The sequence below is a fragment of the Carex rostrata genome, chromosome 20 (genome assembly GCF_964058835.1).
Source record: "Carex rostrata chromosome 20, lpCarRost1.2, whole genome shotgun sequence".
In the NCBI taxonomy this organism is placed as follows: domain Eukaryota; kingdom Viridiplantae; phylum Streptophyta; class Magnoliopsida; order Poales; family Cyperaceae; genus Carex; species Carex rostrata.
The window spans coordinates 6,863,954-6,885,128 of NC_135937.1; the positions used below are offsets into that span (position 1 = coordinate 6,863,954).

A 21,175-nucleotide genomic window follows, 5' to 3' on the forward strand; every position below is an offset into this window, starting at 1 on the left:
TATTTCAAATTCTCAGGGGTAAAGATTTTAATAGAGTAGTTTTGCCTTCCTGCAACGCACAAACCATATGAAGTTGTTTTGATTCTACGGTCTGTGCGTCACATGCAGTCAAAACTGCTTTGTTAAAATCTGTACCCACTTTAGGTCAATTAAAGTCAGACCGTTTGTAGCTTCTATTTTGAGAATATTGCTTTGCTATCTGTCACAATTACTCAACAGAAAATGCGTTTTCACAGTTTCATCCTACAAACAAAGCACAACAATACCTTACAATGATTAGCATAATAGTCAAGAACTGCTCTCTACATAATCTCAAGTGGTTTAGTTTCTGAACCCAAATTAAGAATATATGTGATTCATCCTTATCTATGAGCAAAACTGATTTAGAAACGAACCTCAATTAATATAAATATACTCATCATATTTAGCAAACTCTTAAAACCTGTGGGAATCAATGGAGTTCAACAGGGTACACCTTCTCCTCTTTTTTGTGTATTCTTTTCTAATCCTCTCCCATATCTCGATAGCAACTAGTGATAATGGCAAAGACCAGCTCAAAACCTACATTGTTTTCGTCCGTGACACTACTAATCGCGTAATACCTGCCACGGCTAATGATGTGATACAAAACATAACAAATAATGTTGTACACAAAATAGAGCATCTTGCCGGATGGTATATTTCTCTGCTATCGTCAGTCGTCCCCGAGAAATCAAGATTCATCTACTCGTATCGAAGCTTGATCAATGGCTTTGCTGCTCAGCTGACAGAGCAAGAGGTAGAGGAGCTCTCGAAACAAGAATGGTTTGCCGGTGCACTGCCCTCGAGGAAATACAATATCACAACAACTCACACTCCTGCCTTCCTCGGCTTGAGTCCCCCTTCTATCAATCCGCGAGGTGCGTGGAGTATCTCAAACCTGGGTGAAGGGGTTATTATTGGTGTCATTGATACTGGCATCACGCCTGATCATCCTTCATTTAGAGATGATCACTTGCCGCACCCGCCAACAAAGTGGAAGGGTCACTGTGATTTTGGTCCCTCCTTGTGCAACAACAAGTTGATAGGTGCGAGAAGGGTATTGAACGCTGCTGAAGGACGGGGCCATTATCCCCCGATTGACAAGTTAGGCCATGGCACACACGTAGCGAGCACGGCAGCTGGATCATTTGTGAATGGTGCAGGGGAATATGGTAGTGCAGTTGGAACAGCATCTGGTATGGCCCCACGTGCGCATCTTGCAATGTACCAGGCGTGCAATGAATTTGGACAATGTGAGGCGGCGGATGTGTTGAAGGCGATGGAGTATGCTATCAATGATGGAGTCGATGTGCTCTCGCTTTCCCTCGGTTTAATGGAGAATTCTGATGGTCATCACTTGTACGAAGATCATGTCGCTATTGGGGCGTTCAAGGCCACCCTTCAAGGCATTGTAGTTAGTTGTGCGGCTGGTAATTCAGGACCAAGCTTAGGTACAGTCGAAAACGACGCCCCATGGATCCTTACAGTCGGGGCCAGCGTGACAGATCGACGCGAATTAGTTGTTGTGGAACTTGGCAACGGAACAAAAGTTGAAGGTAGAGCAGTTAAGCAACCGAAGAACTGGCCAAGAGGTATGTTTCCGTTGACACACCTCAGTATCAAAGAATCTAATGGCTACACTGATATTCCACAATGCATCGGCAAGTTGGACAAAAGAAATGTTGGCGGAAAGATCCTTGTTTGTTCGGTAGATGGGGAGCTTCCATTTCAGAAGTCTCAAGCGATACGTGCCGCAGGTGTTCGAGGCGTGATCTTCGTTAACCCCAACTATTTTGGGTATGTGTTGAAATTATTTGGAAAAATATATTATATGATTTCTAAAAATCTTAATACATATTTTTTTTTAATTAATCCAACATGCAATTTTCATAGGCTTGAGGATATTACAATGAATTATGACTTCCCATACGCACAAGTCTTGTACGCAGATGGCATGAAGATCTTCAATTACATAAATTCTTCAAAGAATGCCGCCGCAACATTCAGTTTTCGAGGAACAGTCATGAATAAACCGCATTCACCATCATTGGCTACATTTTCATCAAGGGGCCCGAGCATCCCCTTCCCAGGGATATTAAAACCTGACATCGTGGGTCCTGGCTCGAGTATTCTCGCAGCAGTGCCACCTGCAATATTCCGAGACAGCACAAATAATAAGTCAATTTTGTTCGATTTCATGTCTGGAACATCCATGGCAACTCCACACCTTAGTGGTATCGCCGCATTAATTAAAAAGGCCCACCCGAATTGGTCTCCTGCTGCTATTAAATCTGCTATCATGACAACAGCAAGAATTTTCGACAACAATGGTGGGTTGATTACAGACAACGGTCCTATCCCGGGTCCTGCAAACTTGTACGGAATAGGTGCTGGTCAGGTAGATCCTAGCAGAGCCATTGATCCTGGATTAGTATATGACCTCAACGGAAGCGACTATATACGTCTCTTATGCGGCTTGGGTCTTACCGATGACCAAATTGGAATTATTATTTCACCTCTAGCCCCTGTTACATGCTCGAAAGTTACAAAGATTTCTCAGGAACAGTTAAACTATCCTTCAATCACCGTCTCTCTGAAACCAAATTCAACAGTGGAGATATCACGAACGGTGACAAATGTTGGGCTTTCTGCATCTACATATCAGGCGAAGATAAACACGCCTAGAGGCATATCAGCTGTTGTACACCCAGCATTGTTGCGTTTTAATGCGAAGAATGAGAAGATCACATTTACTGTTACTTTTAAATGGACTGGGTCTGTCAGCTACCCGCTCCGAGGCCAACTTGTGTGGCTCTCTGGTAAACAGGTTGTGCGGAGTCCTATATCGATAATTCTTCTAAAATAAAATTATACTAATTGGTGGTGAGTAATGAATATTAATTAGACAATATATGTATTTCTTAATCGGTACAGTGAAATAGTAAAGTATATTATATGCTTTATTTCTGGTTGGTATGACAATAAGCAATTTGGTGTAATGGTGCCTGGTTCTCTTGTAAGAATTATGAAATTTTACAAAACTGCATGAAATAATATGAAATTTTCTTCATTTTAATCTGTTTCATGTAATAATCCAGAGAGTACACTAGTTATTATAAAATGTTATTAACCAAATCTAGTTTTTAAAATACCAGGAGCATGATCATGACTACAATTTTTTGAGTAAATTATATCACAAATTGGATTCTTGCTAAATGTGATCTACAGATTAAAATCAAATTTTATAAATTTAACTTCTTTGTACTAACTTATTTAAAATCATTGCCTATTTTGCACATGATTCACACTCAATGCAAACTGATTTGGCACTTAAATGCCTTCATTGGTGGTTGAGCCAGATGTGAAATCAATCAAAATCATTCACTCCTCATTTAATAATTTGTTTCTTTTAGTTATGTAATTTACGTTTTTTCATGCCATGGAAGAATTTTCCGAGTTAAACAAAGAAAATCAACATCACAAAATCAATCACTTCAGAAAATAAAAAATATCAATCTCTAATAGTTGCATAAATGCATCTAATTAATCACAGCACAGGATGAAAGTATCATTGTTATATATATATATACATATATGGCCGTCAACAGATCCTCATAATTTGCTATTTAAACAGATAAAAATCAATTGATAAATCAAATATTTTGTTTTATGAATTTGAGCATTGGATAGTTAATTGTAATGTTTTGGTAAACAAATAAAGGCATGAAGGTGATACAATTTTTATAATATTTTTTCTATCAGGATACAATTTTTTTTTTCCGTCCTTTAAATTTAAATCAACTATGCATAAATTCAAAATTCACTAGGTTTTGAACGTCAAGTAAAAGGTCTTGATTGAACTTTCTTTTTTAAACCATATTAATGATCAAAAAGAGAAACCAGTAAATAGTTTCTGCTAAATGCAATCATCCCTAAACGGTTAATAGTAACCAAAAAAAAAAAAAAAAATCCAAGAAGAGCTGAAGTGAAATTCATGACACAAATTGATGGGAACCGTAATAAGATATAAATACACAAATACTTGTAATTAGTAATAGTAACCATACATGAGGGTTGATAATGCAACATGGTATCAACACTTAGATTTTTTTTTTTTTTTTGCAACTTCATTTACAACCACATATATATCGGCAATTAATGAAATCCTGGTGGCACAATTATCTTTTGTTTTTTAATAAATAACAAAAATATATACTTTTCTCAGAATTGTAGTTTTAAAACTTTAAGCATTTGACGTTTTACTCCTTAATCCCATGAAAAATTGGATCCAACTACTTGTAGTACAAACAAAAACTACATACAATAAATTTAAAAGCTGTTCTAAATTTTGCAATAATTGAGCGAAAGAGAACACATCGATCAATCCTTCAACGGATGTGGCTGAACTGGTTTGTGGGTCCCATCGAAGGTGCAGTCCTAGGTTCTGATTTCTGTGTTTCTGGAGTTCCAAATATGTTCCAAAACAACAGCTTCTCATCTGATGAGGCTGATGCCACTGTACACCTATTAGGACTCTACAATTTGCAATAATATTAATATCTCAGATTGTTGTCAATTTGCAATAATATTAATATCTCAGATTGTTGTCTTTTAAAAACATACACTCATCTAGGGACCAAATTGAAAAGTTTCATATTTACAAGGGTAATTCAACTACCAATTTTTTTGGAGATGAAAGTGCTATGTAGAACTGCAACTTGAATTACATGTGTTGATACTATGTTTTCCATTTAATCAGGTATTTTGTACTGTAACTGACCCAACCTAGAAGTTTGCGTACCTCGGCCATGGAGATAACACCTGAGGCATCACCAAAGAGCTCGGCGGTTTTTACCAGAGAGGGGTACTTTGGATACTTCCAGAGCATCAGCTGGTGATGTCCATTCCAATGTGAACTTAACAGTTCGCGCTCCTTTTTGTTCCAGAGCAATCCAGACACATGAGACCCGGTTTCAACCGACTTTAAACAGGTACCAGCGTTCACATCCCACAGTTTAATGCAGCCGTTTTCTTCAGCCTCACCTGACGCAAGTATGTTTCTCTGATATGGACACCAAGCGATCGCTTTCACCAGAGCTCTGTGGTTGAACCGGTGCAATTGGGTGCATTTAGAGAGGTCCCATATGTGGAGAAGGCCATCACTTCCCCCGCTTGAGAGTTGTTTTCCTGACCCGGACCATTTTAGACTGCAGACCTCGAGTTGGTGGCCACAATAAGAGCTGACGGAATGGTCCCGCATTCTGACGTCACTGTTAATGATTGTGCAGTCCATGCTACCAGTTGTAAGCAAATCTTGATTCCATGCGAGGGACCCGACACGAGACTGGTGAATCCCTCTCAGGGTTCGTATCTGTTCATGTTAGTCATCAGGTCAATTAAAAAACAATCAATAAAAAAATCATAGAGGAAATCAAAAGGGTTCAGTAGATTTGGTATTTGCATGTTAGAAAATCCTATAAATATATATACAACATAAACTAAAGTTGATAAAACAAACCAGTTTTCTCGAATCAGAATCCCAGATCTGCACGTCAGATGAGTTTAGACCGACAGCAATGCGGCGGCCATCTGGGGCCCAGCTGACACTGGTAACTGGGCCATATTCCTGATCTACTGTTGCCAACTTAGAGGCAGAATTGTTTGTACCATTCCACAAGTAGACTGTATCGGATAGTGCTATTGAAAGAACATTAGCACTTCCCCAGTCGAGCAAGTTTAGGTGATAGTCATCTAGTAAATCTGGTGAATCCACTATTTTCTCTGGTGCCTGTGTGATTAAAAAAGAATAAAAAAAAATTAATGGAGAAGTCATTAATATGCATGCCACTATATATTCAGAAAAAAAATTGAAACAAACTGAGAATTTGTACGTATAGAAGAATCGCTTAAATCGATTAGTTTATTACCATACTGTTCGGCTATGTACTATACTGGCTCAACGTTGGTATAATTGTTTTGGAGTTAATTGGATCACAGTTGATCCTCATTTTGTGCATTCAACTTCATTAACACCAAAAGAACACAACCCAAAGTTATATGGTACACACCATGTACCAGTTTTATACCTGCACAACCCGAAAAATGAATTTGTAATAATTAGGAGCAACGCAACCGTTGTCTCACTATTGTATGAGGAGAGTAGAGATGCATTTGGATGCAACTCTGGGAATAGCAAGAATAACAAGAACATCGATCGCTATTCCATTGTTTGGATGGGTTAGCAAAAACAACGCTAACACCAAGAATAGCTCTATTATCCAAAAGTAGAATAGTGGAAAAGAATAGTCACTAACCCAAGAACAGTGCTAATCTCATGCTATTCTTGACGATCAAAACGCGCACCCTTAGTTAAATCAAACAATAGAATACACCTAAAGGTAGAAAAAAAGGGTAATAGAAGTTTACCTTCGGGATTTGCCTACGATGACTAACATACTTGACTTGTGTCAAAGAATCGGGTTCTTGCAAAGACTTAATGCGCATTGGAGTCTGGTTGCGAAAAGAGAAGATGCGTGTTCTTCCGCCAAATAGAGTATCGGCAAGAAGTTTCTGATACGCCTCTGATGGAGATATTAGCTCAGATTTCTCAGCTTTATCTGGTATAGTTAGGAGGGCCTGTGATATCTCCATACCAGCTCGATTTGGGATGAATCGATCACCCTGCATGTATTTTTATTAAACCAAAAAGAAAATTATATATCTTTCAAAACCCCACTAATTTAAGAATTATAGAGAAGAAAATAGACACACAGGAAGAATGATAAAACAAAGTATGTAAATGATTTTTTTTAGGGTTTTAACTTTTAAATAACATTATTACAGCGGAACTGGCAACTATTTCTGATTCATCATCTTGTAAATAAACAAAAAGAATACCACATAATATAACAAATAGGTTTTGATCAATTGTAGTGCATAAGATGAAGTTTTTTTTCTCTCAAACAAAATGACGCTTCACAAGAAACTAAAAAAACAAAGTGTCATACAAATTAAGATTTTAAAGTAACGAAATCTTACGCATGTGCGCGACGATGGGCGAGAGAAAGAGCGTAGAATTGGAATGAATTCTCGCGGTCTTGGCACCCTACCTTGTCGTACCGGCTGTTCTGCTCGAGATGATCTCGAAGTATGTTCCATGTTTACAAAATATTGAGTCTGATCAAAATGAGAGAACAGAATGAGAGAAGAGAAAGAGAGAAGAGAGAAGAGAAGAAGGGAATGGATCAAGGGAGCTGCTACTGTATATATATGTGTGTGTGTGTGTGTATTATAAATGAAAGACAATCAATGGTTAAATTTAGGAATGGCGGTAGAATTAACGGTCCACTCTGGGCTCCTCTCTAATTACGCAAAAAGAAAGAAAGTGAAGCATATAATCCTGTCCATTATTAAAACAAAAGGGTAAAAATAGTGTTATTTTATAACTGTACTTACTTCAAATTTATTAAATTGGATTATTCATTATCAACGGCTAGTATTATTTTTATACCTATACCCAGTAAACTAATAATAAAAAAACTTTATCCATATTAATACTCATATGGATAAGCCAACGAAAAAAGTATATCCATATTAATTTGTCTTATTAAATATCCAAAAAAAAAAGAAAAAAGAAAGAAAAGGAAAGTCCAGGAGCAAAGCTATATATAGAACTCTATCTGTTATCAGCTGCATGCTGTCGTATATATGGAATTATCTGTGCGAATGTTACAGGATATATATATATATATAGGTCAACTTCAAAACAAAAACAAAAAATCATACTAATTAATTTTTTAATAATTATGTGGCCTGAAAGCAAAATTGGATGATACTTCATGTAATTCATTGTGCCGATCGAATTAAGGACTAAAAAAAGAAAAGAAAAGAAAAAAAAGAAATGCAAAGAATGCAAATTGGTGATCAATTTTAAGTGGAACATGTCTCCCCGAATGAATGTTGCATACAACTAGCGAAGAACATTTATCACGACACATTACAGTTACATTATAGCATGTTTGTTGGTCATGTGACATATCTTATATAAATTGAAAATGATACGTCATACAAACTGATCTGATCACATCAAATCACATCATAAAACACATTACTTGACCATTTTTTTCTAAAATTATTTCTTTATTTTAATTTATTTTGTAATATTCTCTTATATTTTAACATCCCTTTAATTTTTTTTTGTATAAACTAATTTAAACTATTAAAAAAAGAAAAGCTAAACGTGATTAGTCAAGTCATATTTTTTATCACGTTACGTTACGTATGAACATGACGTGAATGTCTTTTATTGTTTTAATCAAGTTACGTTACATTTTGTGAAAAATATATTTGATCACGTATTGTCAGTTGTTAATCACGTCGGTCAATTTTTTTCTATAACAAATTTACGCATAACTGCATAAAACTACAAAAGTGTAACAAACCTCACTGTAAATAGTCGCAAACTCGTCGTAGAAAATCTTTATCTCCCCCTCTCAGTTTCACAAAAGATCTCATGATTGAGAATGAAGTAGGTGGGTCCGATGCTCATAGGACCTACTTTTTGGATCAAATGATCTTTAGAACCGTCCGATCCACTTAAATATCTGTGCGTACGAAAATTGAAACATACACATGAAATTTAAAGCAAAGCGCACGCATCTTAAAGCCAATCAGACGGTGATTAAGCCCATCCATCCCCTGCACCTCTCCGGAGCCCTGCCTGTTTTTATTTTTATTCCTCTCTTACAGTTACAGCCACACTTGCCACGTCAGCGAGCCCCCCTCATCCTATCCCTCCAATAGGATTTAGCCCCAAGATAACCCCCTCTATATCCACCATTCATTGCTCATCCTCTCTCCACCAATCACTTCTCTCTATCTCTCCGACCTTTATATGCTCCTCTAATCCCCTACTCTCATTTGGTAATCTCTACTCTTACCATCAAATTTCATATATTGTATCAAATATTTCCATGGCCTCCTTGGCAGCTGTCACACTCCCCTCATGCACCGGCATCCGTGCCGGTAGCACCGCTAGGTCGGTGAGGCCCACAACCTTCTCCGTCCGTTGCTCCCTTAAGCATGTTGGTGCTGCTGCTATGGCCACCGCTGCCAGTGTTGTGCTCGCTAGTAACGCACTGGCAGCAGAAATCCTACTCGGCGGTAGCGACGGTTCACTGGCATTCATTCCCAGTGAAATCACCGTTGCGCCTGGCGAAACCATCGTGTTTAAGAACAACGCCGCTTTCCCACACAACGTTGTGTTTGATCCCGATGAGATTCCCGCTGGAGTCGACGTTTCCAAGATTTCTATGGATGAGTCTGATCTGCTAAATGCCCCGGGAGAGACGTACAAGGTGACACTGAACGAGAAGGGCACCTACTCGTTCTACTGCTCGCCGCACCAGGGAGTCGGTATGGTCGGAAAAGTAACTGTGAACTGAGATGTGGCTGCATGGAGGTTTTAATTATGAAACCGGATATAAATTTAAATAGATGGTTTGTTTTGGTTTCAGTTTATGTCAGTATGATTCTTGGGTTTATGAAATTAATGAGGAATTATATCAAGACAAAGCATCTTTGCTAACACAAAATATTTACTTGTATAAATATATATCAGTCGTTTAGAGAATATCTCTTTGATATAAAATCATTTAAAACTTTTACTCTTGGCCGTTCTGAAAACATCATTAACAGAAAAATTGACAGTAATTCTGTCAGAAGCTCCAATTTGCATTTAAAGGATATAGTATTGTTCCATAGATGCTAAAATTTACTTGCACACACCTCAGAAATAGTAAAATAGATATTAAATTTAGTCCAAATTTTGAAATAATTTCATGTTGTTTCTACGGCGAAGTCTGAAAATATTTAGGCGGCATTGCTTTGCGAGCGATTTCGGGGCACAACAATATATGCATCTAAATTCAATTTATGTTGATTTTTAAGGGAGCAACGGACAGAGAAGGTTGGTTTTCAATGATAAATCTATACTATTGAAATTACAGGAGCATAATTTTAAAATTTATTAGATTGGTTTTCAATGATAAATCTATACTATTGAAATCAATTTACTTTACGTGTTACATACATAATTATAAAAAAAAATCGAATTCATTTGATATAAAATTAAGCAGTAAAAATGATAAAATTTTAAAGTCAATCTGATATATTTTGAAATTATGCTTACTAAATCCTCTTTATAAGCATAACATACTCTAATTTTACTTTTTTAATATACAATTGCAATGTTATCTATATATTTGACATGACAAAAATTCTTGTCCCAATCTGTAGCATCCATTAAAATTAAAATACGAGTCTTAATTGAAGCTGAAAATAGAAATAGCAAAATTTATTCCTTAATTATGTCATGATAATTTCCAATTTGAACTATATTGTCTCACTGCCGACGTAATATGCAAATCAGCAAATGAAAACAAAAAACAAGGAATATATTATATTTAATGCTAGTGGTGAGAAATAAAATTGGAGATGCGGGGTATCGATCCCCGTACCTCTCGCATGCTAAGCGAGCGCTCTACCATCTGAGCTACATCCCCACATTTGTCAAAGGTTCGCTAAAATATTATATAATATAGATATACTTCTCATTTCACCAACTCGGGTATACTATTGGATCACTCTATGACGCTTGTGATGGAGACAAGCAGCGACGATAGGGGCTGGTACTTCATTGCCTGGAATTGTAGCTGCGGTTGGTTCTGATGTTATCCTAACGGATAAGTCACATAATTCCAAGGTATGGAAAAACTCCCATTCCTTCTTCCTTCTTATTGATAATGAAAGCATAAAATGTGGATTAATCAATGAGTTCGATTTTGTATTGTAAAGTTTTGGTTAATTTTGGTAACTAGATGAATCAGCTTACTTCAAAGTTTGTGGCTGACAGACAGACTAATCATAATAGATTGCTAGTATCTTGCCCGTGCTCTGCTACGGTTTCCAAATTCAAACATAATATATACAACAAATAGAATTAAATCAGGTCCAAATTTTGAAATAATTTCATGTTGTTTCTACGGCGATGTCTGAAAATATTTAGCGGCACTGCTTTACGAGCGATTTCGGGGCACAACAATATATGCAACTAAATTCAATTTATGTTAATTTTTAATTGAGTAAATTTATTGTGTGCTATGTTCATTAAAAGAAATTTAGTGAGCATAATTTTAAAATTTATTGGATTGGTTTTCAATGATAAATATATATTATTGAAATCAATTTACTTTACGTGTTACATACATAATTATAAAAAAATCGAATTCATTTAATATAAAATCAAGCATTAAAAAAGATAAAGTTTTATAAATTATTTTAATGCATTCATTTTTCATACTCCTTTTACCATTTTGAATTTGTAATGTATGGATTCAAAATTTTGCATGTACACACATCACTCGCAAAATAGATCGATTTTAACAATTTGAATTCGTTATTTAAATCAATCTGATATATTTTGAAATTATGCTTACTAAATTCTCTTATGAGCATAACATACTCTAATTTTACTCTTTTTAATATACTTTCATTATCAATAACAAGGAAGAAGGAAAATATTTGACATGACAAGGAAGAAGGAATAAGAGTTTTTCCATACAAGGAAGAAGGAATAATAGTTTCTTTGACATGACAGCTTCAATTGCAATGTTATCTATATATTTGACATGACAACGAAACTTGTCCCGATCGATAAGAACTCAAACAAAATTCATATTATATCTGTAGCATCCATTAAAATTAAAATACGAGTCTTAATTATTGAAGCTGAAAATAGAAATTGCTATCGTTAGCAAAATTTATTCCTTAATTATGTCATGAAAATTTCCAATTTCAACTATATTGTCTCACTGTTGACGTAATATGGAGATGCGGGGTATGTACTTCATTTTCATTGCAGAAAACAAAAAACAAGGAAAATAAAATAATAATAAATTTAGTCTTGAAAAACAAAAGTTAAATTTGGAGATGCGGGGTATCGATCCCCGTACCTCTCGCATGCTAAGCGAGCGCTCTACCATCTGAGCTACATCCCCACATTTATTGAAGGTTCGCTAAAATAATATATAATAAGATCTACACGCCTCCTTTCCCCGTCTAAGTCGGTATACTATTAGATCACTTTATGACGCGGGTTTGTGATGGAGACAAGCAGCGACGATAACTCCGGCGACGGCGAGGCCTCTCGCAGTACCACAACATCGCGCCACTACTTCGGCGGTGACTCGTCTCAGTTCGATCATCACTTCTCCGTGGATATCATCGAGGTACCCTTTTCCATTTTTTATGGAGGAAAGTGGTACCACTGTACCAATCGCACCTTGTTTTCTGTACCAGACAACACCGATTCTGATATCTAATGCCATTGAAAGGTTCTTAATTTGCAATCAAACCACTCTGAAGTAGTTTTTGCATTGATGATTGAATTAAACAGAATGTGGAGGAAGAATATGCGATGTTCGTGTGGCCATGTAGCATTGTTCTTTCGGAGTATGTCTGGCAACAGAGGTCCCGCTTTCAAGGCATATCTGTTCTTGAGGTCTAAACCTAAATTCTGAAATTAATTATCAGTTTACCTCAATACACTGCACTAAGCATGAAATTACCCAAATTGTAGCTAGGGGCTGGTACGTCATTGCCTGGAATTGTAGCTGCAAAAGTTGGTTCTGATGTTATCCTAACGGATAAGTCACATAATTCCAAGGTATGGAAAAACTCTCATTCCTTCTTCCTTGTTTTGGTTAATTTTGGTAACTAGATGAATCAGCTTACTTGAAAGTTTATGTCTATGTATATAATAGATTACTAGTATCTTACCCATGCTCTGCTAGGCGTTCCAAATTCAAACATAATGTATACAACAAATAGAAATAAATCAGGTCAAATATTTTCATCTTTAACAATATTTGCCTTTTTATAATTTCTCTTTCTTCTGCAATGAAAATGAACTATTTTGTTTTACCTCTCCGTTAAATAGAAAGGTAATCAATATTTTAGTGAGTAAATATGTTTAAAAAATGTTATCAATTAATTAATTGCTTGTATGACAACATTCATATGAAGAAATTGTAGGGAGGGAATCAATGTAGCGAGTGTACATAGAATTAAATCCAGACTTCAACACAATAAACACCAATACATTGCAACATGAAATCACAATTGCATCATTTCTTTATCTTAATCGTTTAAAATCCAGCGAAGTAAATCACAACCGTTGGCGGATCAGGAAACTTACATGCTTAATATAAGAGAAGAGACTCGATTGTTTATATTTTATTAAGTAATTTGCATTTTTTGAAAAAAGAAGCAAAATGCCATCTGCTTTTATTAACATAAGCAAAGTTTTGAAAGAGCCTACCTGATATCCATTACATCAACAAATCACAACACTAACAATAAATTGTGGAGTTTTTTATGTCCTACTCAAAGGGTTTTTATCTCATAGGTTTTCCCTAACATTTTCTTTTCTTTAGTTGGCAGATTTTGAGCAACATAAGAAGCATTTGTGATCAAAATAAAGTGAACTGCCAGGTAATAACCCTAACTACACTGATTAATGAGTTTTTTTTTTTATAATGGTTATATTTGTGAAAATTAGGTTTGAAGTCGTTGTATGCAGATATTAGGCCTCAACTGGGGAGAATGGGACTCAAGCATTTTCGATTTGCACCCAAAAATAATTCTAGGAGCAGATGTGCTATACGACACGGCAGGTTCAACTTACAATTTCCATTTTGCACCCTCCCTTTTTTATTTTTATTGAAAAAGTGTTTTGAATATTATTAAATCAAGGGGGCAGTGACTATTTATCGTATATATTTTAGGAGTGAGGCAATGGTACAATGCATAGTGCAGACTGGTCTGTACTATGGATCAATATCTCCATTTTCACAATCTGAACCATTCAGCATGATCTCCATATGAAAATGTACTTGCAGACAATTTTTATTTTTTTAACTAATTTTTAGATGTAGAAAATCACTACTTTTAAATGGTATAGAATCTTTAGATCTTTAGATCAAGTGGTTTTCTACCTATCTAAAAAAATTCTAAAAAATGTAACATTTGATTTACAAGTATATTTTCATATGGTGATCATGTCGAACAATTCAAATCAATGGTTTGGACTTTAAAAGCGGAGATATTGATCCATAGTACGGACCAATCCGCGCTATGAATAGTACCATAGCCTCACTCTATATTTTAGTTATTTACCCATTAGATACATATTCAACCAAAATAGAATATTTTATGCTCCTTTGTGTATACAACTGTAGGCTTTGATGATCTATTCGCTACAGTTACTTTTCTACTCAAAAACTCTCCTGAGACGGTTTTCATTACGACATACCATAACAGAAGGTTTGTTCTTCTCATTGCATTTTGAGGTAGTTAGGAAACTGGCTAGGTTGTACAAGTACTGGACTAAACTTTCAAGAGATACCACATCTTTTAAAATCCCCGGTAAATAAAATAGAGAAAAAATTGCAGAAATAATAACAGGAGAATATTGTACAGGTTAGGTGTAATTAATGAAACATGCATCCCTAGTTTTACCAATAGGACCAGTTTTGGCACTACATCAGAAACATAGATTCAGTAAAATGAGTTGGGCTGTTGTAATATGGGAACTAAAACCTCTGTTATAATTTGAGCCCATATCTCCGTTTTCAAATTCCCAAGTCGATCCAAACCGTTTAACATGATCTCCATATTAAAATGTGCTTGGAGACAAATTTTACATTTTTTTAGAAACTTTTTACTATTTTTTCAGACAGGTAGAAATCACTGTTTTTCTGAAGTTTTTGGACCATAAAAAATAGTCATTTTCTACCTATCTAAAAAAATAATAAAAAATTTCCAAATATAAAAATAAATAAATTTGGTCTCCAAGCTCATTTTAATATGGAGATCATGTTGAACGGTTTGGATCGACTGTTTGGACTTTGAAATTGCAAAATATGTATAGGACTAAACTTTGTGTGCATCTTACATGTACCATACTAACTTTGCTAGGTTTTCATTTCAGTGGTCACCATTTAATAGAGATGTTGATGGTGAAATGGGGCTTGAAATGCGTAAAATTAATCGATGGGTTCTCATTCATGCCACCTCAGAAAGCTTCTTCTCTTAGTGGAAGTAATATTCAACTCGTAGAGATCACACTTGATAATTGATGGGTTTTTATCTCAATTCAGTAAACCTATAAAAAAAGATCAGACTTCTTGTATGAGTCAGTTTTCACTAATGTCCCAATCGAAATTTAATTCTTCGTTGAGCTCTAACTAGCGACCGTCTCTTTCTGTGAACAGGCAATCGACGGTTAAGACCAAAATTGGTATGCTTAATTACCAAAATGAGATGTATTAGGTTTACATACCTGAACAGGAAAGTTGGTAATTTAACTGATAGATTTTAATTTGATTATGAAATATTGTTTGTTCACATAAATTTGAATTTGTATTCTTAAAATTAATCGATGGATAACCAAGCTTATCTGAGAGCTAAGGTTATTGTTTAAACGGACTATTGCACCTGAGACACTTGTAACCTCAATTTATTTTAGGGGAAAAAATGTTCTTGTATATTTTGCATCTCTTTAGCATATGTTTTGTTTTATGATTCTATCCGTTGCGAAGTCTCAAAAGACAACTGGAAGTGCTTTTCTCAAATCTCAAGTTTTCATTGGAAAATGTAATAAATTCATTAGCTTGGAAGAATATTGCACTAGTAATATAGTTAATCGCCTAACCAGCAGTGAAGAAAAAACGTGACCACATGTGATGTGATTAAACAAACACGCTTAATTATTTTTTTTACAGATTACGAGGTAGTTCATAAAAATAAAATGCTTAAAAATGAAACAAAACAATGTTGAAAATATTAGTTGCATGACATGATGTGACTGAATTAGCTTGCGTAATGTGTTGTGCCGTGCTATACCATTTTTTATCGAAAATATGCAAGTCACGTCACATGACCAATCACGTAATGTAACATGACGTCACGCAACCGGTGATGATGTAGCTAATTTTCTTGCCTACGTGTAAGAATTCTAGCAGGATTTAGATCTGATCCATAAATGTAGACAGCAAATAATTATAGTGATATCTTAACGCGATATTTGATCATATCAAATAAATAGTTAATAGCAATCAAAGCATAATGGAAATGTCGAACACGATAAATTAATTCCATTGTCGATTGTTTCATTGAAGTTTCTATAAATAATTGGAAAAACAATGCAACCAAACAAATAATTTCAAAGAGTCTAGCTTTCTTGTTTGCTTCAGATCTTATATTGTCAGACCTCTGGCCCAAAAAAATGTTACCGGTCTATAGTTGAATCCCTAAAATGGAATCAAGAGAAAAGAAAAAAAATGACAATGGTAAGAAACCTTCATTTTTTTTTTCTGGCAATAGAACGTTAAATTAATCTAAAGAGCTGATAATTATTTCAACAACAACAACAAAAAAAAAAAAATAGAATATAAAAGGAAAAATTGTGCACCCTGCAATGAGCAATCAATCTCAAGTGTTTTCAAAGATCTTCGTAAACAACAAGTGATAAAAAAAAAAAAAAATCAGTGTGTACCCAAGCAAAAGAAAAGAATTTAACATTCACACTTGTAAAAAATGAGAAATAACATTTTCTGTAAGGTATATGCAAAGTTTCAAGTTTCTGTTGGATCTAAATGATATGTCGCGATATTTTGAAGTATTTCACTGGTATAACTTGGTAATTTAGGCTTCTTCTAAATAAAGCAGATAATGAGATGAAATAAAATAAAAAAGAATATACCATTTTATGAGAGGCCCCTCAATTGTACATATTCCTCGTAACTGAGGAAAGAATCCTTGATCTTAAGCCATTCTCCCTGTTTAGGCATAATTATTGCTACATAGCCTTCTCTATCTGCCTAAATTTAACAACCGAAATATAAGACATTGAAATTTGAATGCCAGCTAATGCAAAGATCTTTAGAGTTTAATCAATATTTTTTTACAAGGAAAAATATTCAAATTATCATGAGTGAGACTATGGTAATATGCATATTATAAATCAACCTGTGCAATGGCTCCATGTCTCTATTTTTAAAGTTCAAACAGTCTTAAACAAGATATTCATATGAAAATGTATTTACAGACCAAATGCTTACATTTTTTTAAATATTTTAAAATATTTATATAGGTAGATAATCACTACTTTCAGGTGGTAAAAAATGTTTAGATCAAGTGATTTTCTACCTATATTTAAAAAAATAGTAAAATTTTTCTAAAAAATGTGAAATTTAATCTCTGGGTACATTTTCATATGAAAATCCATCATACGCATAAAACCATAGTCTCGCTCAATTAACATTTACAAAGGCTAAAATGTGGTTCATAAAACTAGATTGACCTGTCTGAAAATAAAAGGTCTGAATAACATTGCTTTTTATTTTTACATACAGATGAGTTGAGAAGATCAGGCTGTTTAATTAACCTGTCGTTGACTTCCAAAAGGGAGCCTTTCACACAACACCTACAAACAAAAACAAAAAAATCAGAGAACTATTGACGCATTGTTTTCATCAAATCATTCAAGCGTGTAATTAGAATTAGATGAAACTACCTCACAATATAGCTGTTGCCATTTGTAGAAACTTTGCACAAGGCTGAGTTTGATTCAAACTGTAGTGCATTCTGTTTTGCACAATTATAAAGAAAATTTCAATGAAACAGTAACAAACTCCCAAATATCACATTGGTATTTAACCACAATATCAATATTATATACAAGTAGAATATAAATCATGGTTGTCAGATTTTTTTTATTTTAATTCATTTTTAGTACATTTGACTTACCCTTTTACGTTTTCCAGTGACTTTCAATTCGCTACGATCTGACTTGCCAACGTTGAAATCAACCACTGTAACTCCACCTGTTTCTGTCAATGCCAAGTGGGCCCGTGCCAGACCAATCACACACAACCTACCAAACATGACGCATGCATTGTAATAAACGACAATTAGATCTGAGTAATAGGACATAAAGAAGACTTTTTACATGCTGATTGGTACATAATAGATATATACAAAAAAATGTACCAAGGATAAAATTTTCATTTCACCTTTTCTCAGAGGAAAATTATAATGTGAATGCAAAAAATCATAAAAAGAAGAATTGATGGAGTTCACATACCCATTAGCATGGCGGTAAATATACTGATCATGCCCTGGTTTCATAAAATCTGTTCATCACATTGCAAATTTTAAATGAGATTTCCAAAATTCACAAGCTTGTACAAATTTTCATAGGGTTTTAGGATTTAATGTAACCTTCCCTTTTCTTTCAACTCAAAACTCACTTATTTCTTCTAATTAACTTGAGTAATCATGAAGTTACTTTTCAACAATGGGAGACGCCATAAACCATATTAAGCATATTTAAACGAAAACCTAAAATCGTACCTGCAACAAAGTAGCTGGAAAAATTAGTTTCAACTGCGGTGGGAGGGATTTGGGGAAGATCTTTTGGATTAGGAAGGAGAAGAGAGCTCAAATCCTGCCTTTTCTCTTCTTCTGTTGTTCGTTTATTCTCTTGTATAGGTTTATTTAGGGTTTCCTCGCTCGGTTCGGCGTTCTCCGCCATTAGAGCAACTATTGGGATGCGCCGGAGCGATAACTGTGTGTGTCACTGCAATGAATTCACATTCCCTCAGGTTACCGGACCGAGTTCAATTGAATCGGACGGTCCAAAATTGTTGGAACGAATCTCAAATCACAAATAATACTGCCTCCTGCGCCATTCCGAAAAGAACAGGATGAGAGTAAATCTGGACCGTCCGTTTTAATTGTGTTGAGTCAGGTACCTGGGAGGATACGGATCCGAATGCGATACGGGTCGGGTGAGGTATTTTCCCGTATCCGTCTGTCTTATTTATGTTTTAGACGGTGTAGGGAAGGAGGGCATATCATGATTCCTGACAAGTATTGGTACTTGGTATGTCACAATTCCAGATGAGTATTGATGCAGAGTCCGAGAGCGGATTCACAAGCATATTATGAAAAAGATCACAAGTGTGGTTACATTTTGTTGAAGTAGACGATGAAGGAGTTAAATGGACCAAGTGTAGGCATTGTTCCATGAAGTTAGTTACTGGTACCAATAAAGGAACAAATCACTTGCGTCGACATATCAAAACTAGATGCAAAGAAATTGATGAAGAAGAAAATGAGAGGTTTAAATTGGGCAAAGGCGGTGATTTATTTGGACTCGGTTATAGTTTTAATCCCGAATTGACCTGAAATTTGATGACTTTGCTTTTCATAGATGTAGAGATACCATTTAACGTTATTGAAAGTCGGTTTCGGGAACCGGCTATAGACTGGAATATAGATCTATTGGACGACAAACGTTGAGAAATGATTGCGTGAGAGTATTTCAGACGGGAAGGGAGTTAGCATTGCAGGAGTATGAAGGATTGAATTCCCGTGTGTGTTTCACGAGTGACATATGAACGTCGAGCGTGCATCTGGGTTATATGTGCCTAATGGCACATTACATAGATAAGGATTTTAATTTTCAAAAGAAGATTATATCCTTCAAGCAAATGCCTTATCCGAATTCGGGTGCTAATGTTGCGGGTTTAATGAAAGATATTTTAATAGAGTGGAAGTTGGATAGTAAAATCTTCACGATTACACTAGACAATTGTACAGTGAATGATAATGTGATTGGAGATATAAAGGGAATTTAGGGATAGGACCAGAGGCGGACCCACCTTGAGCTAGAGGGGGGCAACTGCCCCCCTCTGGATTTTGAAATTCAGTGGAAAAATATGGATTCGGTACCACTTTGTTTCTCCTTGGAAATTATTTTGCCCCTCCCTGGAACTGAAAATCTCGCCAGACCACTTCAAAAGGATTTGTTAATGAAATTTTTTGTTTTTTTATATAAATTTTATAGAAACTTATGGGTCCGAACCAACTTTGTTGTTTTTTAATATGTAAAATGATATTATTTTGTTGTTTTTATTATGTAAGAGTTTGTTATTTTTATTGTTTTTTATTTTGTTGATTGTTTTTTATCTAGTATCTGATTAGTTAATGAGTTTGAACCCTATAAGCTATTTGAATCTAATTCTTGCCCCTCCCTAACAGAAATCCTGCGTCCGCCCCTAGATAGGTGATAAGCCGAAATTGTATCTATTGAAACCCAGGGTTTGTTATGTAAATTAAGCCAAGTTTTGATTAGATTAGGTTTAATTAGGTTAGAAATGTCCAAAAGTTCAAGTTACTTCCCTAGTTATGTTTATTTTGCAGGTAATCAAGTGCTTGGAGCTTAACGGAGCAAAACGGGTGATCTGTAGCAAGTCAACACGAAATTTGGAGCATCTTTCACATTTATTGCGGACCAAAATGAAGTTATTGCGGGCCGCAACATTATCAGACAGAGCCAGCTTCCAGACAGCATTTTCCGAACTTTTATTGCGGCTCGCAAGGACCTTTATTTCGGCCCGCAAGGACCTTTATTGCGGACCTCAAGGACCTATCTAGATTTTTCTGCGCAGTCTGATTAACTGTCTTCATGCATTGCGGCCCGCAATTAGGTCGGTTCAGGGCCCGAATTTGCTATTTTTGGTTTGTTATTTCTAGGTTTTGGAGGGGTTATAAAAGGGGGACCTGTATAACAGATTGAGTACGGTTTTTTAGGCAGAATTTCTAGTTTTGAACAAGGAAAAGCAAGGAAAAGCAAGGAAGAGAGAAGGAGGAAGAAGAGATCATTGATCAATCGGTTTTATTATTTTCTTTCCTTTGGAACTCTTTTATTCTTTTGATTTCATTTGTGTCTTAGCCATGACTGGCTAAGGGCTTTTCTAGGGTTGATTAGGGTTGTACTTGAAACTTTTGTTATGATTTAGTTGGTTTTATTTTATATATTCTTGTTCTTTGTTATGATCTATTCTTTATTTTAATTGATTGTGAGGACTTAATCGAAATCACATGAAACCCTAGGATTTGGTATTTGCAATTGAGAAATTGAATATTAGGTCCAGACCATAAGGAATAGAGTATTTGATAGGCTAAGTACCGAGAGGTGACGCTTGTCTTATACGGGCTTCACCTAATAGTTTAGAAAATTGTGCCA

At 35.3% G+C, this 21,175-nt stretch overlaps 4 protein-coding genes, 2 non-coding genes and 1 pseudogene across 6 annotated transcripts; 3 read left to right on the forward strand and 4 right to left on the reverse strand.

The window, feature by feature from the left end:
* Positions 1 to 454: 454 nt before the first annotated feature.
* LOC144572219 (subtilisin-like protease pseudogene) lies at positions 455 to 2,887 on the forward strand (annotated as a pseudogene).
* A 1,323-nt stretch (positions 2,888 to 4,210) lies between these two features.
* On the reverse strand, positions 4,211 to 7,191 carry LOC144572473 (cell division cycle 20.2, cofactor of APC complex-like). The gene is made up of 5 exons (XM_078322061.1): positions 7,060 to 7,191; positions 6,448 to 6,702; positions 5,540 to 5,809; positions 4,823 to 5,392; positions 4,211 to 4,556 (listed from the first exon to the last, which is right to left on the reverse strand). The coding sequence occupies exons 1-5, from the start codon at positions 7,177 to 7,179 to the stop codon at positions 4,410 to 4,412; spliced, it is 1,362 nt and encodes a 453-aa protein (XP_078178187.1). The 5' UTR covers positions 7,180 to 7,191; the 3' UTR covers positions 4,211 to 4,409.
* A 1,742-nt stretch (positions 7,192 to 8,933) lies between these two features.
* Positions 8,934 to 9,594, forward strand: LOC144572253 (plastocyanin-like). The gene has a single exon (XM_078321734.1). It carries the CDS (start codon positions 8,994 to 8,996, stop codon positions 9,462 to 9,464), a length of 471 nt encoding a protein of 156 aa, XP_078177860.1. The 5' UTR covers positions 8,934 to 8,993; the 3' UTR covers positions 9,465 to 9,594.
* A 916-nt stretch (positions 9,595 to 10,510) lies between these two features.
* Positions 10,511 to 10,583, reverse strand: TRNAA-AGC (transfer RNA alanine (anticodon AGC)). Its single transcript has one exon. It is a non-coding gene; the product is annotated as a tRNA-Ala (tRNA).
* A 1,421-nt stretch (positions 10,584 to 12,004) lies between these two features.
* Positions 12,005 to 12,077, reverse strand: TRNAA-AGC (transfer RNA alanine (anticodon AGC)). The gene has a single exon. It is a non-coding gene; the product is annotated as a tRNA-Ala (tRNA).
* An 81-nt stretch (positions 12,078 to 12,158) lies between these two features.
* LOC144572679 (uncharacterized) lies at positions 12,159 to 15,492 on the forward strand. The gene is made up of 7 exons (XM_078322342.1): positions 12,159 to 12,308; positions 12,476 to 12,580; positions 12,659 to 12,745; positions 13,522 to 13,572; positions 13,661 to 13,754; positions 14,319 to 14,403; positions 15,071 to 15,492. Exons 1-7 carry the CDS (start codon positions 12,183 to 12,185, stop codon positions 15,216 to 15,218), a joined length of 696 nt encoding a protein of 231 aa, XP_078178468.1. The 5' UTR covers positions 12,159 to 12,182; the 3' UTR covers positions 15,219 to 15,492.
* Positions 15,493 to 16,204: 712 nt separating this feature from the next.
* LOC144572680 (Single hybrid motif superfamily protein) lies at positions 16,205 to 18,717 on the reverse strand. Its single transcript, XM_078322343.1, has 7 exons — positions 18,496 to 18,717; positions 18,227 to 18,275; positions 17,890 to 18,016; positions 17,657 to 17,727; positions 17,494 to 17,566; positions 16,844 to 16,961; positions 16,205 to 16,391 (listed from the first exon to the last, which is right to left on the reverse strand). Exons 1-6 carry the CDS (start codon positions 18,674 to 18,676, stop codon positions 16,848 to 16,850), a joined length of 615 nt encoding a protein of 204 aa, XP_078178469.1. The 5' UTR covers positions 18,677 to 18,717; the 3' UTR covers positions 16,205 to 16,391; positions 16,844 to 16,847.
* Positions 18,718 to 21,175: the final 2,458 nt, after the last annotated feature.

Bases quoted from the DNA above. Each gene is read 5' to 3' on its own strand.
- LOC144572680 (XM_078322343.1), bottom strand. From the start codon at position 18,676: ATGGCGGAGAACGCCGAACCGAGCGAGGAAACCCTAAATAAACCTATA. The intron at 18,276-18,495 runs GTACGATTTTAG...TGTGATGAACAG, and splicing joins TTCCAGCTACTTTGTTGCAG to ATTTTATGAAACCAGGGCAT. The intron at 18,017-18,226 runs GTATGTGAACTC...CATGTTTGGTAG, and splicing joins ATTTACCGCCATGCTAATGG to GTTGTGTGTGATTGGTCTGG.
- LOC144572679 (XM_078322342.1), top strand. From the start codon at position 12,183: ATGGAGACAAGCAGCGACGATAACTCCGGCGACGGCGAGGCCTCTCGC. The intron at 12,581-12,658 runs GTCTAAACCTAA...CCCAAATTGTAG, and splicing joins AAGGCATATCTGTTCTTGAG to CTAGGGGCTGGTACGTCATT. The intron at 13,573-13,660 runs GTAATAACCCTA...CGTTGTATGCAG, and splicing joins AAAATAAAGTGAACTGCCAG to ATATTAGGCCTCAACTGGGG.
- LOC144572253 (XM_078321734.1), top strand. From the start codon at position 8,994: ATGGCCTCCTTGGCAGCTGTCACACTCCCCTCATGCACCGGCATCCGT.
- LOC144572473 (XM_078322061.1), bottom strand. From the start codon at position 7,179: ATGGAACATACTTCGAGATCATCTCGAGCAGAACAGCCGGTACGACAA. The intron at 6,703-7,059 runs GTAAGATTTCGT...AAATACATGCAG, and splicing joins GCCCATCGTCGCGCACATGC to GGTGATCGATTCATCCCAAA. The intron at 5,810-6,447 runs GTAAACTTCTAT...TTAATCACACAG, and splicing joins ATCGTAGGCAAATCCCGAAG to GCACCAGAGAAAATAGTGGA.